The 18,671-nt window shown below is 42.1% G+C and overlaps 1 protein-coding gene across 1 annotated transcript in view; it reads left to right on the top strand.

The window, feature by feature from the left end:
- Positions 1–17,753, top strand: part of ATP6V1E1 (ATPase H+ transporting V1 subunit E1) — a 37,464-nt gene extending 19,711 nt beyond the window's left edge. The window contains exons 5-9 of the mRNA XM_032844400.1: positions 8,459–8,548; positions 9,661–9,729; positions 12,123–12,217; positions 15,912–15,999; positions 17,285–17,753. Of these exons, the coding sequence (XP_032700291.1) occupies positions 8,459–8,548; positions 9,661–9,729; positions 12,123–12,217; positions 15,912–15,999; positions 17,285–17,347 (405 nt within the window). The 3' untranslated portion in view covers positions 17,348–17,753. The remainder of the gene's footprint in view (positions 1–8,458; positions 8,549–9,660; positions 9,730–12,122; positions 12,218–15,911; positions 16,000–17,284) is intronic.
- Positions 17,754–18,671: the final 918 nt, after the last annotated feature.

Below are 18,671 nucleotides of genomic sequence, written 5' to 3'. Positions count from 1 at the left end.
TGCTTAACCAACTGACCCATCCAGGTGCCCCTATATTTTATTATTTTTCTAACTTTTTTAAAAGTAAGATTTATGTCCAATGTGGGACTTGAACTTTAGACACCAAGGTTAAGAGTTGCATATTCTACTGGCTGAGCCAGCCAGGAGCCCTGTTTTTTTTTAGCTCTTAAAAAATTTAATTTAGGGGTGCCTGGGTGGCTCAGTGGGTTAAAGCCTCTCCCTTAGGCTCAGGTCATGATCTTGGGGTCCTGGGATCGAGCCCCTCATCGGGCTCTCTGCTCTGCTTGGCGGGGAGCCTGCTTCCTCCTCTCTCTCTGCCTGCCTCTCTGCCTACTTGAGATTTCTGTATGTGAAATAAATAAATAAAATCTTTTAAAAAAAATTTAATTTAAAATTTTTATTGGGGTGATCTGTGTGGCTAGTCAGTTAAGCATCTGCCTTCAGTTCAGGTCATAATCCCGGGATCTGGGATCTAGCCCTGCATGGGGCTCCCTGCTTAGCAGGGAGTCTGCTTCTCCCTCTCCTTCTGCCCATCCCCCAGCTTGTGCACACCCACACATGCACTCTCTCTCAAATAAATAAATAAAATCTTTTTTAAAAAAACCCAAATTTTTATTAAATATACTCTTGTAAGCTGCTTTATGTCCTTTTTTTTTTTAAATTTTATTTATTTATTCGACAGAGATCACAAGTAGGCAGAGAGGCAGGCACAGAGAGAGGATGGGAATCGGGCTCCCTGCTGAGCAGAGAGCCCGATGCTGGTCTCGATCCCAGAACCCTGGGATCCTGACCTGAGCTGAAGGCAGAGGCTTTAACCCACTGAGCCACCCAGGCACCCCTGCTTTATATCCTTTTAAAAAATTTTTTGGGGGGATGCCTGGGTGGCTCAGTGGGTTAAGCATCTGCCTTCAGCTCAGGTCAGGATCCCAGGACCCTGGGATAGAGTCCCACATCGGGCTCAGGTCAGGATCCCAGAGCCCTGGGATAGAGTCCCACATCGGGCTCCCTGCTTAACAGGGAGCCTGCTTTTCCCTCTGCCTGAAGCTCTCCCTGCTTGTGGGCACGCACACACTCTCTCTCTCTCTCTGAAAAATAAATAAAAATATTTTTAAAATACATAAAAAATAATTTTTTTTATTTTATAAAAATTTTACTTTTTAAAGATTTTATTTATATAATTTTGCAAGGGAGATAGAGAGAGGGAGGGAGAAAACACAAGAGCAGGGATGGGGGAGGCAGGCAGAGGGAGAAGCACACTCCCTACAGACCAGGGAGCCACATAAGGAGCTCGATCCCAGGACTCTGGGATCATGACCTGAGCTGAAGGCAGATGCTTAACTGGCTGAGCCACGCAGGTGCCCTAAATCCTTTTAAATGTAAAGAACTACAAGTTTGGCTTTTAGAAGGAAATTTTAGGTGTCATGAATAGGAAACTTAATATCTAAAATTTAGATCAGTTATTTACTTAATGGCAAGCATGATTCTAATTACTAGAGATATAATAAAATGGAGTCCTTGCCTTTGTGAAACTTAATATCCTAGTAGGCTAAGTAGGAGTTCTGGTTAAAAAAAAAAAAAAAAAAATTGGGTGTTTATTTTGTTTTTTTTTTCTACTTCTCTGTATTTTCCACTCTTCAGTACTAGTGCTTCTTAACTTTTTTTGCCCTCTAGAATATTCACATGATTATTTTATACTTGAATAACCTCTTATACACAGTGATTTTCAAATTTTGAGCTAGAGGATATAGAGAGAAAGCACAGTTGTATGGAATGAACACATTTTGTAATTGGAAAAGAGCTAACTTCAAATCATTTTTCAAAATATAGTTATAATACCAGGGGGTACCTGGATGGCTCAGTCAGTTAAGTGTCTCACTCTTCATTTCAGCTCAGGTCATGATCTCGGGATTGTGAGGTTGAGCCCCACGTTGGGCTCCCTCTCCTTCTCTCCCTCCCCACCCTCTCTCTCTCTCCCTCCCCCTCTCACAAAAAGACCCCAAAACCCAAAACACAGTTATCCACTGTTTTCTTTAAGAGATGGGTTGGGGGAAGAGGTTTACATTTTATAACTTTGAAACACAAAGCAGCAGTTTCAGGTCATATTACACATATCTTCCCCAAATTTTGTAGACCCTTAGCCAGAGAGTTTGTCTGGTTATTTCTGAAATTGTCACAAAATTCTCTTTCAGTACTAGCATAATCTTTTAGTTTTCACTGTTCTGTTTTCATTTTATAATTTCATAATTTATAATTTTACAATTTTATAATTTAGCTGGATTGCCTTCATAAGTTTTTGCACTTCACATACATTTACACTTGGCTTATATCCTGCTGGGCTCCATAGTGGTCTGCGTCTAACTGGATGGAGACAAGACGGTGTATCTGTGCTATAGCTTCTTGAGCGTGAACCTTAAAAAGAATATGGAACTTACCCTTTGGCCGGCTCTGTAATTTTAATGAGCATAAAAATTACCTGGAAGACCTTGTTAAAATGGGGATTCCCAACCCTATTTCCAGAGAATTTTATGTTCCAGTCAGGAATCAGCTTATATACGCAGCCCAGAGTAACTTTGATTTGGTGGTCTGAGAGCCACACTAAGAAATACTGCTTTAGGCTTAGATTTGTGTTACAAAAGACGAACTGGTGACATCAGGCTTTTTGCTCAGCAGGGAGCCTGCTTCTCCCTCTACCCGCTGTTCCCCTGCTTGTGCTCACTCTCTCTCATACACACACAAATAAATAAAAAATATTTAAAAAAATTTATATTTCAGTAATCTCTACATCCAGTGTGGCATTCAAATGCATCACCTTGAGATCAGGAGTCACACGCTCCACCGGCTGAGCCAGCCAAGTGCCCCAGAAAGGTTGGAACCTCTTATATGGACAGCACACAGGTCCCAGGTAGAGCTGTGGGTATGGATGAGATCACCAAAGTTGTGGATGTCAGATTACAGGGCCAAGTAAACAAACTGAGAAGCGTGTATGTCTGTAAGTGTATACACACATACATAGGTATTTTTTTTTTAAATTAAGTATGCTATTCCCCCAGCATGGGGCTTGAACTCCCAACCCCACGATCAAGAGTTGCATGCTCTACCAGTGGAGCCAGCCAGGTGTCCCAAGAATGCAGTATATTTAATAGACAGGAAATAAGAAATTGCTAAGGAAACATGAGGGAAAAGTAGTCATGTCAGGAGAAGCAGCAGCTAAGGGAACAAGGGAACAGAATACTTGAACAAAATGATAATCTAAAATGGCATATAAAGCTTCTAAGAATCAGCGTAGGAAGAGCAAAGAGATTCGGCAATGGGTGTCATTTCTGACTTTGTCAGAGCGCTTTCATGGGATTAATGAAGGCAGAAACCCAGATTGTAAGGGCCTGAAAGATGAGAAATGTGGTGTGAGGAACTGAAGGCAGGGTGCGTGGCCTCTTAAGCAGTGGAGCCGTTGGCGTTCTGACCTCTTTCTGGAACGCATGTGAGGTCCCAAGTCTTCTGGAGCATGCAGCTTGAGTTCAGCGTATAGCTGAGCTTTTATTTTTTTAATTTATAATGAGAATTGTGTGAAAATAAACATTGTGTGATCTCAGCATCCTAAAGATGCTTATTTCCTTAGGCCTTTGCCAAGTCTAACTCCTCGCCATCAAGTACTTTACAGCAGAGCAGATACAGTAAGAGGTCTGGAGGGGTGGGGAAGCAGACTGATACAGCAGACAGGGTTATGTATACATCAGGGCCACACATACTTTAAAGGGTTTTGCTATTTTAAAACATTTTATTTCTAGTTTTATCCACAGAGTAGGAAATTATGTTAGGGAAGTTGTCAAACAGTTGGACAGAAAGGGATATTGACAAATGATAGAAGGAAGGGGAAAAAAGAAAACCAGGGTAAAAATGAAATTGGTAGGCTATTTTACTACCAAATTTAGTTCCTTTTTTCTGCTATTTATCTTTTTGCCTTGCCTTCCCTGATGTTTTCTAGGTTTAAGAGCACAAGCTTTGGAATCCCTGTGAAATTTGAATTTCTGTTTCCTGGTATCAGCTGTTTGGTGGGCAGATTTTTTTTTTTAGCCCCTTCTAACCTTCTGTTTCCTATAAAATGGAAAAAACATAACCTGAAGCTTATACAGAATTAGATAATCTAAGTAAAGTGACTAGTATAATGCCTAACACAGAACAGATCTTTATTAACACTTCTTTAAACTTCACAACTTATTTAAAAGTTACTAGAAGAAATAATATACTAACATTTAAATTCTGATCCATCAATCCTGAAGTAGAGTTCTGGTGTTGTGGCTAAAGAGAGATGAAATATTTGTCTTCGAGGGAGGACAGCTGACTATTCAAATTAGGCAGGACTAGGGAGACAAGACTTTGATGTTGACATTTTTTTTTTTAATTTTATGTAATGCATTTCTGTTTGTTTCTTTTATTTATTTATTTATTTGACAGAGAGAGAGACACAGTGAGAGAGGGAACACAAGCAGAGGGAGTGGGAGAGGGACAAGCAGGTTTCCCATGGAGCAGGGAGTTGATCCCAGTTGATCCCAGGACTCTGGGAACATGACCTGAGCCGAAGGCAGACACTTAACGACTGAGCTACCCAGGCGCCCGATGTTGACATCTTAATCAGGTTTCAGTTTACTACTTTCCAGGACTAGAATCCTAATATTTTCAGAATCCTTAGAGGCAGTTAGGTTGAAGTGGGCAGATAGGCCCTTCCAAAACCTGATACTGATAGGTGAGCTGACCTGAGAACTGCAGTAAGACACTCATCTCTCCCTGGGAAATCGCTGTGGGGAGCCGGATGGTAATCAGAGAGGTCGAACTTAGAATCTAAGTTATTAGTGGTTTGTAACATTGTTGATTGTAATTTACCTTTTTTGCCTATGATGACTTACTAAGGGGATGGGAATACTTAAGGGACAGTACAATTTGTATCAGTTTTTCGTGTATTTCGACTTCCCTACATCCTTGATTGGAGTTGTATGTGGTGGTAAAACTCCTCCTTTACCAGTTTCCAGATTTTGACAGTGGGTTACTTTTACAGATGGCTAGTAATGCTCTTTACAAGTTGACTTTCTTTAGTTTCATTCTCTTAGAGCAGACCAGCCCTCATAATCCATTCCTCTTTGCTTAACCATTGTTTGATTAGTCCATTCCCCCATGAAGAGAAAAATGCTGGAGGGATTCCTTGGTGGGGAGGGGCTGAGATTTCTTTCAGCCAAATGTCTCATGCAGTATATGCTTTAAATCTTTGTGCCCATAAACTTCCCAGATTGTAAAGCCTTAAATGACTTCTTAACCAGGCTGTTAGGATTTAATTAATAACACTTCTAGGGGTTAGGTTATTCTGATAGACACCTAAAATTAGAGGTTGATTTTTGAGCATTTTTTTTTTTTAAGATTTATTTATTTTTAGAGAGAGAGTGTGTGTATGCAAGTGGGGGATTGGCAGAGGGCGAGGGAGAGAGAATTTGCAGCAGACTTCTGCTGAGTGGGGAGCCCAAGGGCTCAATCCCATGACCCTGGGCTCTCCACCCCAGCCGAAATCAAGAGTTGGGTGCTGAGTCAGCTGAAACACCCATGCAACCCTAATTGGCTTTTAATAGTTCACTATGTCCATACAGAAATTTTATTTTTTTTATTTTATATTTTTTTTAAGATGTTTTTTATTTGAGAGAGAGAGAAAGCATGAGTGAGGAGGGGACAGAGGGAGAAACAGACTCCCCGCTGAGCAGGGAACCAGATTCAGGACTCGATCCCAGGACTCTGGGATCATGACCTGAACTGAAGGCAGACGCTTAACCAGTTGAGCTACCCAGGCGCCCCCATAAATTTTCTCCTTTCCTTCCTCCCTCCCTCCCTCTCTCTCTCCTTTTCTTTTCTTTTTTCTTTTCTTAACCCACTCTTTTTCTTTCTTTCAGATTTTATTAATTTATTTAACAGAGAGAGAGATACAGCGAGAGTGGGGTAATGGGAGAGGGAGAAGCAGGCTCCCCACTGAGTAGGGAGCTCCATGCGGGGCTTGATCCCGGGACCTGAACTGAAGGCAGTCACTTAACAACTGAGCCACCCAGGCGACCCCTGAAATTTTATTTCTGAAAAATGCTCTTTTGGGGCCCCAGTGTGGCTCAGTCTTTTAAGCGTCGGACTCTTGGTTTCAGGTCAGGTCATGATCTCACAGTCCTGAGATCTAGCCCCACGTTGGGTGTTGAGATTACTTAAAAATAAAATCTTAAAAAAAAAAAAAAAAGTTAACAAAATGTCCAAAAAGACATTCTTCTATTGTGTAATTATTAGATGATGGTCACTTTTTTTTTTTTTTTTACAATTTTTCCCATTGTGGGATCATCTCAGGTTGGCTTTATTTCCATTTACTGATCCTCAGTCAGCTTCTGCTTTAAAGCCCTTAGCTGACAGAGGCATTCCTATGATAACCCCTAAAAAAGGAATCTGCTAAAGAAACTAGGGTGGGGCTGTTCCCCCCACCTCTCTGCCTGCCTCTCTGCCTGCTTGTGATCTCTGTCAGATAAATAAAATCTTTAAAAAAAATAATAATCTTGGTCTAATTGCACTTAGTAGACATCAAATGAAATAAATGTTTGCTTGACATTAGATGCATGAGTGAGAGTCCGGGTGCCCTCACCTCTGCACAAATTGTGAAGTGAGAGTTCACTTCAGGTGTCTTGCAGGGCAGTGGGTTTCAGAGGGGCTGGCGATCAAGGGTAATTCTCAGAACCAAATAAAGGGCTTTTCAGCATAGAAGGCTACTTACTCCTCTGCACCTTCTCTCCCCAAATTCTGACTGACCTCTAGGTGAGCATGTGTCTCTCCTTCCTCTTTAAAGTATCAAGAAACAGCTTTCAGAGATCATAATAAGTAGAATAGACCATGTAGAGCAAATAGAGGCACTTTCTTTGCCTTTTTAAAGACTTGACTTCTCTTTTCACCGGTAAGCCAATACATGCTTATTACTTAATGAGTAATTTCCACTGTGTTCTCTCAACCGTAAGTGATTTGTTTCCTGGTAATTCCTTTAAATTTTTATTTTAGTTTTTTTTTTCTTTTAAAGATTTTATTTATTTAACAGAGGTCACAAGTAGGCAAAGAGGCAGGCAGAAAGAGAGAGGGAAACAGGCTCCCTGCTGAGCAGAGAGCGCGATGTGGGGCTCGATCCGAGGACAGTGGGATCATGACCTGAGCTGAAGGCAGAGGCTTTAACCCACTGAGCCACCCAGGCGCCCCTAGTTATTTTTATTATAGAAGGTCAGTGTTTGTTATAGACAAATTGGAAACTACAAACTAGCAAAAAGAAAATTGAAATCAGGGGCACCTGGGTGGCTCAGTCAGTTAAGCATCTGCCTTCCTCTCTCTCTGCCTGTCTCTCTGCCTACTTGTGATCTCTGTCTGTCAAATAAATTAAAAAAAAGTTGAAATCATTGATGGGTGGGGGGATGGGGTAAATAGGTTATGGGGATTAAGAAGTGCGCTTGTGATGAGCACCGGCTGATGTATGGAAGCGTTGAATCACCACATTGTGTGCCCAAAACTAATATACTATATGTTAACTAACTGGAATTTAAATAAAAATATTAGGGGTACTTGGGTAGCTCAGTCAGTTAGGCATCTGATTCTTGTTTTCAGCTCAGGTCATGACTCAGGGATGTGGGCTTGAGCCCCATGTCGAGTTCCACGCTCAGCAAGGAGGCTGCTGATCTGTCTCCCTCTTCTACTCCCCCTGCTCTCTCGCTCTCGAATAGTAAATAAATAGAATCTTTTAAAAAAACTTAAGAGGAAAATTGAAATCATTGATAATCTAGCCTTGTATCTAGAACATACAACAGGTATCAAGTGCTGCTGGATTTTTTACATACTTTGCTCTCTATCCAGATATTGTTTTTTTTCTAATAAAAAAATGGAATCAACTTGCACAAGTCTTTGTTTTTAAATATTTTATTTATTTGAGAGAGAAATAATGAGTGAGGGGAGGGGCAGAGGGAGAAGCAGACTCTCCACTGAGCATGGAGCTAGACGTGGGGCTTGATCCCAGGACACTGAGATCATGACGTGAGCTAAGGCAGACGCTTAACCAGCTGAGCCATCCAGGTGTCTCTGCACAACAGTCTTAATATTAGTAGCTTGCTTTTTAAATCTGTATCCTGTAGCTTTTTCCATGTTAGTCAGTTTTGTAGTTTTCTGAACTGATTGATAATCTGGGCTACTCTACTTGAGCATGAACTTCCTGGGAGCTGTGATGTTGCTTCCTGCTTCCTTGTATGAGGGTATAGTGATTAACACAGCATCTGGTTTATCATTTATCTTGGAATGTGTGTTGAATGAAAACAGTAATATAATGTGAAGCAAATGGGCATGGGCCGGGACAATCCTCACGGTGAGTTCTGAGCTGACTGCCCTGACTACCTGTGGATAACTTTTTCTTTTCTACTCTTCGTAGGACCTACTAAATGAAGCAAAACAGAGACTCAGCAAAGTGGTAAAAGATACAACCAGGTACCAAGTGTTGCTGGATGGACTGGTCCTCCAGGTAATTTATAGGTTCGACCTACCACTAGTAGCCAGAGTTCTTACAAAATTGACAAGATGTATTAGAGACCAGCTCTAGTTTTTTGTTGTTGTTGTTTGTTTTGTTTTGTTTTCCTATTTTGTTATCTTAGCTTTCTTCCTTGCTCTCTTCCTTCTCATGCATGAGGGGACAGTAATACTGGTTGGATCAGACTTTTCCTACCCTTTTATATGGTCTTATAAGTCCTTTAGAACTCATAAGACCATATAAAAGGGTAGGAAAAGTCTGATCCAATTAGATCCAATGGTCCAATTAGAACTCAATGGTCAAATTTGCTTGCAACCTCCAGCTTTAAACTTCCCTAATTTGGGGTACCTAGGCAGTTAGTCATTAAGCATCTGCTTTCAGCTCGGGTCATGATCCCAGGATCCTGGGATCAAGCCGTGCATCGGGCTCCCTGCTCAGAGGGAAGCCTGTTTCTCCCTCTCCTACTCTGCCTGCTTGTATTCCCTTTCTCACTGTATCTCTCTCTGTCAAATAAATAAAATCTTAAAAAAGTAAAATTAAAAAAAAAAAAACTTCCCTAATTTGAGGGGTGCCTGGGTGGCTCAGTTGGTTGAGTGTCCAACTTTTGATTTTTGGCTCAGGTCATGATCTCAGGGTAGTGAGATCAGGCCCCACATCAGTTTCTGCACTGGGCATGGAACCTACTTAAGATTCTCTCTCTCTCCCTCCCTTCTCTATCTCACTGTGTCCCTCTTGAAGAACAAAACTTCCCTAATTTGATTTCACCTTTAAAATACTTGCTTTAGATTTTGGGTTCAGACCAAAGACAATATACATTTTAAATGTTTGCAGCTTGCTTGTGAATTCTTATTTTACTTAGGTTAATTACAATAACATTTGGCTTCCACTTAGTTGATGTGAGAGAAGATTCCCATATCAATTTTGTTTCTACCACTGGAGCCTTAGGTGTGTTTATCTGGTTTGTGATATTGAAAGCTTCTTTCCATGTTCTCATACTGTGTATTCTGTCTATTTACAAACTACATGAAATAATTATAAAAATATTTTATTTTGCTTCGGATTTTATAAATTGCATTTCTTGACAATTGCATCTGATTGTCTTACAGGGTTTGTACCAATTGTTGGAGCCCCGAATGATTGTTCGTTGCAGGAAGCAGGATTTCCCTCTGGTAAAGGTAAAGAGCTTAAAGAAGAAACCCATTTTTTTAAAAAAATCAGAATGTTAGGATGAAATGCATGCTTTAATAGAGGATAGCTCAGCCATAGAAATTAGAGGTATCTTAACACATTATAGATAGTAACTTAAGTGTACCTAAGCCTCTAATTTCTTTTCGTAAAGAAGATCAAGTTGCCCCTTCTGAGTTAGTACCTTCCTGCCTTTCTGGGAGCTCTGTAACACCATAATCTTCTGAAGATTCTGCCATAAAAGCAGCACACAGTATTGGAGCAAAGTTAGGCCATGCCATTTGAAAGTGACAGACTACTCCCAGAGTATGTATTCCTATAGTTGGGAGAAGTGTAGGGGTACAAGACAAAAGGGTTGCAGCAGTGAAAACACAGCTGCAGTTCCAGAGGCAGATGCCGAGGTGTTCTTTCATGTCCTGGCTAAGGGAGATGCTGCCCCCCTTCTGGGGGATGGCCGTTGGCTCCCTGGAGAGTCCAGACAGGCTGTAGAATTAGACGGGTGCTCTAGAATGAAGGACCCAGGAATCTGAATGAACTCCCTGGCTCTGATTCTGTGTCATCCAGTCGCTCTTGAGGTTAAAATTCTTCCTTGCAGGGCACCTGGCTGGCTCAGTCAGGAGAGCATGCGACTCTTGATCGTGGGGTTGTGAGTTTGAGCTCCATGTTGGCTGTAGAGAGTACTTAAATAAAAAACTTAAAAAAAAAATTTTTTTTTGTTTTGTTGGTGGCTCAGTGGTTAAAGCCTCTGCCTTCGGCTCAGGTCATGATCTCAGGGTCCTGGGATCGAGCCCCGCATCGGGCTGTCTGCTCATCGGAGAGCCTGCTCCCCCCCCTCTCTGCCTGCCTCTCTGCCTACTTGTGATCTCTCTCTCTCTGTAAAACAAACAAACAAACAAAAAATAACTTTAAAAAAATAATAATGAAATAAAATTCTTCCATGCAGCTTGCTTTCGGAGAAGGATTGGGTGCTTAGTCCCTTAGCAATTACATTTCTTACTGTAAATTAATATACTTAGAATACATAATGTATTTGTACCCTTATATAATTTTTCTCCCAAGTAACTTGTCATCTAGGAAAGAAAACATGCCAGCTGGAAAATACAAATGCTCATTCCCTTCACCTTGCACTGGAAATTAATAAATTGTGATACTCGTTTATGAACCATTTCAGTAACCTAGATCCATGTCTGTGTTGACAACCTCATTTATGAACCTGTGAAAAAGAGAGCTAGACATACTGGAAAGTTCCCCAAGGTGATGAGCATTCTATGGAGGCGGGTCTGAGTTGCCAACTAAAGTTCCTTCAAGAAAGTGTTATTTACGGGGCGCCTGCGTGGCTCAGTGGGTTAGGGCCTCTGCCTTCGGCTCGGGTCATGATCCCAGAGTCCTGGGATCGAGCCCCACATCGGGCTCTCTGCTCAGCGGGGAGCCTGCTTCCTCCTCTCTCTCTCTGCCTGCCTCTCTGCCTACTTGTGATCTCTGTCTGTCAAATAAATAAAAATCTTTAAAAAAAAAAAAAAGAAAGTGTTATTTACATGTGTACTCATGCATAGTATTATTTAGATAGGACTTTCCACTAATTATATTTTATCACTCTGATTATAGTATAGCATTTTTTTTTCCTAGTGTGCTCATTTGTTTTTAAAATTGTAAACTGTATATAGGACAGAGTACAAACTTGACCATTTTAGGTGTAGAGTGGCATTAAATAAATGCACATTGTGCAGTCGTGACCCCATCCCTCTCCAGAACATGTACACTTTCCTGGACTGAAATTCTGTCCCCATTAAATACTACTAACTCCCCATTCCCTCGATCCCTGACAGCCTACCTCCTCTCCCTCTGAATTTGCCTGCACTGGGTACCTCCTACTGCTGGAATCCTACATCTGTCCTTCTGTGACGGGCTTATTTCACCTTGCTTGATGTCTTCAAGGTTCCTCATGTGGTAGCAGTGGTCCAAATTTCCTCCTTTTTAAGGCTGAATTGTATGCATATGAATTGTGTGCATATTTTTGCTTATCTCTTAGACACTTGGGTTGTTTCTACCTGCTTTTTGGCTGTTGTGAATGATGCTGCCATGAACATGGTTGTCCTGTTAGCCATTCAAGTCTCTGGTTTCACTTTTGGGCATATACCCAGAGGTAGAATTCTACCTGGATTGCTGGATCATATAGTAATTCAGTGTTTAATTTTTTTTGAGGAACTGCCATACCACTTCCACAATAGCTGCACCATTTTACATTTCCATCAACAATGCATCTATTCTTTTACTTGATAAATAGATAGGAATATGCCTTGCTTGTATAGTTGGCCGATTTTTGTATACTTGCTCCATAGTTTTCTGCTAAAACCTTGCACCGTTTTCTGTTTTTTTTTTCCAGGCTGCAGTGCAGAAAGCGATTCCAATGTATAAAATTGCCACCAAAAAAGATGTTGATGTCCAAATTGATCAGGAGGCCTACCTGCCTGAGGAAATGTAAGGAGTGTTCCTGCCCTTAACGTCTAAGCTGCTTTTACTGTGAAAATGGCCTTTGTGCTGGGTCTTGTTCAAAGTGTTCTCTGAGGCACCCTTTACCACAAGCATAAAGGCGTGGCCGTGTGCCACTTGTGAGTCTTGCTGTTTTTTCTTTCAGTACTTTGTTCTCTCTTATTAACCAACTAGACTTGCTCTAAAAGTCTAAAAGGAGCTAACTTCCTGTGGTCACTTAGTTTATTCTGCAGAGAGGAAGCACTAATTCTCTGCCCAGGACTCAAAGCTGAGTCCAGATCTCCATGGTAGATGCTGAGGATGATAATTGCTACCTCTGAGTTTCTAAGAAATAAGACAGGTGGTCATGTAGGATAGTGACTGCTATATAGACAGATAGAACCCAATAGTTAGGTTCCTCAGGTACAGAGGTACTTGTGCTGTGCGGAAGTGACAGGACATTTCTTCAGCATCCCTGATAAGCTTGGTGCAGCTGGGCCAGGCAATAGGAGCTCCTGATAGGTCAGAGCCAATGTCCTTTCCTCGATTGTGCTTGTGGGTCTAATGCCACATAGGCACAAATTGACTAACATTGCAGAAAGTCCTTGGGATCTGTAAACCTAGTTGAAAAAGCACCAGACCTAGGTTTGAGTCCCGAGTTGGCCTTTTGTGAGCTATGGGATCTGGAGACTGAATTCCATCATTTGTTAAATGGAAATGGTACTTTTTTGTTTCATGAAGTGAGGAAAAGAGAGGAGATTGTACATGTTAAAATGTTTTATAGGGGGCCGGGGTGGATCAGTCTTAAAGCAGCTGCCTTCGGCTCAGGTCATGGTTCCAGGGTCCTAGGATTGAGCCAGGCATCTTGCTCCCTGCTCAGCGGGAAGCCTGCTTCTCTCTCTCCCACTCCCCTTGCTTGTGTTCCCTCTCTCTCTGCGTCTCTCTCTGTCAAGTAAATAAAATCTTGAAAAAAAAAAAAAGCTTTATAAACTAAGAAGTTAGATAAGTTAGTGTAGAAAGCTTCAGTATTAAATCTTAGAGAACCTTGATTTCCGGGCCTCTAAATTGGGAGACTAGCACCTGCCTCACAGAATTCTTAGAAGCTTAAATGAGGTCCTGTCTATACAGCATTTAACACGGTGCCTGGTACCCGCAATATACATCTTTATTGAGCTGTCAGATAATCATTGTTGTGATGATCAGGCAGATGGGACAGAAAGCACTTAGTTCAGGGTCTGTCTGGTAATGAATGCGTTTCCGTCCTGAAATCTTTGGGGCCAGATGTTTTGAATCCCAGTGTTTAGAAAAGCAATAAAGAGGGACGCCTGGGTGGCTCAGTTGGTTAAGTGGCTGCCTTCAGCTCAGGTTATGATCCCAGAGTCCTGGGATCGAGTCCCACATCGAGCTCCTTGAGAGGGAGCCTGCTTCTCCCTCTGCCTCTGCCTGCCTCTCTGTCTGCCTGTGCTTGCTCGCTCTCTCTCCATCTCTGACAAATAAATAAAATCTTAAAAAAAAAAAAAAAAAAAAGGCAATAAAGAACATACACCACATGTGCCATCATATCCCCAGCAAGGTCTGAGGCGTCATCCCCCACACACCCTGTGATCAAATATGCTAATATTTCTAAATGGGAACACTCACACTGCAAGGGATAAGTACCTAAAGATTTGCTAGTCATTTGCTGCCGGAAGACTAGAGGTCATCTAGCTTTTGGAGAAACACAAATTAGACTTTAGTTCTGCTAGCTTATTGAATTTCAGAATTGTAGAGAAGGAATGGTGAGCTGATTCCAGTGCTCATTTAAAGTAGAATTTTAAATATTGTTGTTTTATTCAGTCTATTTAAACATGTTTTCTTGTTTGTCAAATAACAAGGATACCGACCAAGACTCCTAGGGTTACTGGGAAGATAGAAGTCATGGGCAGCCCTGGGCTTTACACTCAGTGAGTGCCTGGCCCTCAGGCGACATTCTCCCACAGTGGTGGTCTTTTCTGCCCTCGCGCCCTCCATGAGAACAAAGAATTGTGGCATGAACAGTGGGGTCAGGATTTCATCAGAGCCAACAACGTCCTTATGAAGGATATAGTCTGTTTAGAGAAACGGAAGACAGATGAAACAAAGAAATGCCAGGGGGAGGAAGTAGAGAGTAAGAATATAGTATTAACTTCATTGTCCATTAAAGTTTTCCGAAGACAATTTGCCAAACCTTTTCCCAGTCTTTGTCACATAACCTGTTTATTTCAAGAAATATCTGGGGACACCTGGGTGGCACGGTCATTTGAACACCTGCCTTCCGCTCAGGAAGGAACCTGCTTCTCCCTCTCCCCTCCTTGTGCTCTTTCTGTCAAATAAACAAAATCTTAAAAAAAAAAAAAAAAAGAAAAAGAAAAAGATTTTATTTACTTAGTTGCTAGAGAGAGAGTACAAACGGGGAGTGGCAGGCAGAGGGAGAAGCAGGCTCCCAGCTGAGCAGGGAGCCTGATGTGGGCCTTGATCCCAGGACTCTGGGATCATGACCTGAGCCAAAGGCAGCGGGTTAACTGACTGAGCCACCCAGGCACCCTAAATAAAATCTTTATTTAAAAAACAACACCAGGGGCGCCTGGGTGGCTCAGTGGGTTAAGCCGCTGCCTTCGGCTTGGGTCATGATCTCGGAGTCCTGGGATCGAGCCCCGCATGGGGCTCTCTGCTCAGCAGGGAGCCTGCTTCCTCCTGTCTCTCTGCCTTCCTCTCTGCTTGCTTGTGATCTCTCTGTCAAATAAATAAATACAATCTTTAAAAAAAAAAAATAAAAAACAACACCAGGGGCACCTGGGTGGCTCAGTGGTTAAAGCCTCTGCCTTCGGCTCAGGTCATGATCTCAGGGTCCTGGGATCGAGTCCCGTATCGGGCTCTCTGCTCGGCCGGGAGCCTGCCTCCTCCTCCTCTCTTTCTCTGCCTGCCTCTCTGCCTGCTTGTGATCTGTCTGTCAAATAAATAAATAAAAATCTAAAAAAAAAAAAAAAAATGCCAAAGACAAAAAACAAAAAAAAAACCCATGTCTTTTTTTTTTAAAAAAAAAAAAAAGGAAGAAGAAAAATATTTGACAAAATTCTAATGTACGAAAGAATTTCATTCCCTGGGGACTCCTTGTAATAGAATTTGACTTATCTGCCTTAAGCCTCTAAGTGCTAGAAACTTTGGAGAAAGGAACAACAGAAGTGAGGTGTGGCGAGAGGCAGGACTCCCTAAGGGCCAGTTTGGCGCAAGATTACAGTGGTACCTTTCATCTGATACACAGTACAGTTAGAATATGGCCTTATCAGTACCCCTGGTAATTAGCAGGATTGGGTTTTAGGAAATATTCAGATGAGGATGCGATTGATTTGCAAGCTGAGACAAAATCCTTCCCCAGACAAAATCCTTCCCCATTTCATTTTGTTGGGGAGGGCTGTTAGAATTAACTTAGGTCACTAGAACATAGAATCAGATTGGCACATAGCAGTCACTTGGTAAATGACCGTTATTATCAACCTCCGTACCTTAAATCCTCAGAAGCTTTCTGCATTAATTTTAAGCTCTTTGCATGTGTCTATTGGTCCCTTACAGTATTTAGACACACTCCATGCAACAAAACACCTTTCTTCTCAGGAAAGAAAGTAAATGTACCATGTGTCTGTTTTCCTCAAATCTATAAAATTGTTACCTCCTGTGTTCTTTGTAGAGCTGGTGGAGTTGAGATCTATAATGGGGATCGTAAAATAAAAGTTTCCAATACTCTAGAAAGCCGGCTGGATCTCATAGCCCAGCAGGTGAGTGTGGGAATACATCTTATTAGTTGGTCTGTTGTTACTTTGAAGTGATGCAGAGAACATAATGCGCATTTGGGATTTGTCATTCTTTCTACATTTTGTGGCATTTTCTTGAATGGGCAGTAGGCAGGTGACATTTACTAAGGTGACACCATTTACATGAGAATGGATTTGGGGTTGAATGAGGGTTTTGTTTATTTAGGATTCTGCTGTACACATTTTACTGCTGCCCGGGGTCCTTTCTCCAGTAAGAATGGCAGAAACTAAAGTAAATGTTGTTTAAAGGACTTGCCAGAGGGCTGCTGGCTCTTCAGGTATTTCCAGGTTGGTACAGATAATCTCTAGGGAGTAAGAATTCAGGTGCCTCAGAATGCTGGGCCTCTTTTCAGCAGCGGTAGTCTGCTGCTGTGGCTGCTAGCTCGTCTTAGAGGAGAGCACTTTGACCTTGAGTATCATCTTCTGATAACTTAAGCCCTAAAGCTGTATTCACCATTAGAGTAGCTGCTATCCACACATGAATGAAGTAAAATTAAGTAAAATTAAAAACTGAGTCCCATGGTTGCACTAGGCACAATTCAGATGCACAGTAACCACACGTGGCTAGTGGTCTCTATTTGGACAGCACAGCCTGTGAAGTTTGAGATTAAATCCTAAGGATTGTTCAGTTGCTGTAAAGAATGAGTGCCTCAGCACAAACTTGCATTATGTGTTTTCTGCCTGGCACTCAGTGACTGTTTGCTGAAAGAAAGTAGATGATCCAGAATATTATGAGGTAATACTGTTAAGGGATCATCTCTTCCCCCTGCAGCACAGCTAACAGAAGCCTTGAACAATAATGCCTTTAGTTTTTTTTCTTTGTCCCCTTTAAGCAGTCAGTCAGTCATAATCACAAATTTGTGACCGGGGTAAGTTTCCCACCAAGGGTTCTGAAGAAAGGTACAGACTTGCTGCTTAGCTTTGTGGTCTCCTTCCCAGCCACGTAGGGGTTGCTGACCTGCCACTTGCAGTTAAGATGTGCCTCTTTGGGCCACCTGGGTGGCTCAGTGGGTTAAGTGTCTGACTCGTGACTTCGGCTCAGGTCATGATCTCAGGGTGGTGGGATTCAGCTGTTCAGTGGGGAGTTTGCTTGAGATTCTCTCTCTCTCCTCTCTCTGCCCCTCCCCCTACCCACATACACACACACTCTAAACTAAATAAGTAAAATCTTAAAAAAAAAAAAAGTGCCGTGCTTTCCAAATATTCCAGTTGACAGCATTTACTTACTAAAGATCTTCTTTCTTCACAGATGATGCCAGAAGTACGGGGCGCCTTATTTGGTGCAAATGCCAACAGGAAGTTTTTGGACTAAACCTTCTGTCAAGGTGGAGTTCATCCACTGCTTTCCTGTCATGTGGAAGTTTCTGATGTTTGAAGAAACAAGATATCTGTGTGGCTTCCTCTTCGTTCTTCTAATATTCTGTATTTATCAGTGGATCTTCTCTGTAGCTAATGCCCTTGGCCTAATTGTTAACATGAGAGAAAGTTTCACTTACTATGATCAGGAAACCTCCTCCTTAGCTTATCTAAAAGCATGACTTTCATTTGCTTTTGTAGCATGAAGGTGAGGGTATCAGATGGTGGTTACTGGAGCTTCACCGAGTCTCTGCTCTTCTCTCATCTTCTGCTGTCAGTTCTCGAGCCTAGAGGGTGAGGTGTGTGGTGTTTTCTGACATTTGGTCTCTGCTGTTTAGGCTGCAGATGCGTGGGGAGCATGCAATCCTCGCAATAGTAGTTTCACTGTTAATCTGTTTGGGCCTAGAGGTGCTCCTCATCTGTAAATGTGATTTAAAATCTAAGCCATGAGTAGGTCTTATTTATTAAAACAAAATGTTTACATGGATTTCATTGTGACTCATTATGCAAGGTGCTACAAGTTTTATGATTTGCGAGGGAAAAGTTCTTCCCAAAGTATCTGGAAAGGAAGCATTCTCCTAATCTCTAAAGTTGCTGGTTGACAGTTGTCACTACTTGAAACCGTTAACTCTCTCTGTCCTCTGGCACTTCCTGCTCATTTTTACCAGACTCTTATCCAGAAGCATTCCTTCCAGCCATTTAAAATCTTTCAGACGCACCACACACACAGGTGTTCACTATTACCTGTCCTCTGGAGGGTTTGACAGCTTTATTGAGGAAATTGTTTTATTGGCTTTGGCAGAGTCGGAAAAGCATCTGTGGGCTTACTGGGGGAGAAAGGTTACTGTGTTTCAGTCCTAAACTCTTTCACAAAGGTCCTTTTCTTTCTCTCCTCCTCCGGTTTCCCCCCATGACCACTAAGAACTGCCCGGGGCCTTGCAGTGGGGTAGAGGTGGGGGTCTAACGGGTCTGTTTCTGCAGTCCGCATTCGCGCATGGTCCTCCCAGTAGAGAATTCGGCTACTGAGCCTGATCATTTTTCATTAATGTCAGTGATTTTTGAGACGAGGTGGGGACTAACATAAGTGCCAACTCCTGGCACAGGCATTGTTTACTGAGACCTGAAGCCTGCGTGTTGCCGGCATCTCTCCGCAGCAGCCCTCTGGGGAAAGAATTAAGGCACATGGGGACTGTCACAGCGAACCCGTTCCGCAAGGCGATGCAGTTATGCAGTGATGGAATCAAGACTGAAAACTCAGTGTGTCCCAGCTGCTCTCCCTC

Source organism: Lontra canadensis, unplaced genomic scaffold (assembly GCF_010015895.1).
Source record: "Lontra canadensis isolate GAN:19392208 unplaced genomic scaffold, GSC_riverotter_1.0 scaffold153, whole genome shotgun sequence".
In the NCBI taxonomy this organism is placed as follows: Eukaryota; Metazoa; Chordata; class Mammalia; order Carnivora; family Mustelidae; genus Lontra; species Lontra canadensis.
The sequence above is the reverse complement of the archived record's forward strand: the minus strand, read 5'-3'. Positions and strand labels throughout refer to the sequence as shown.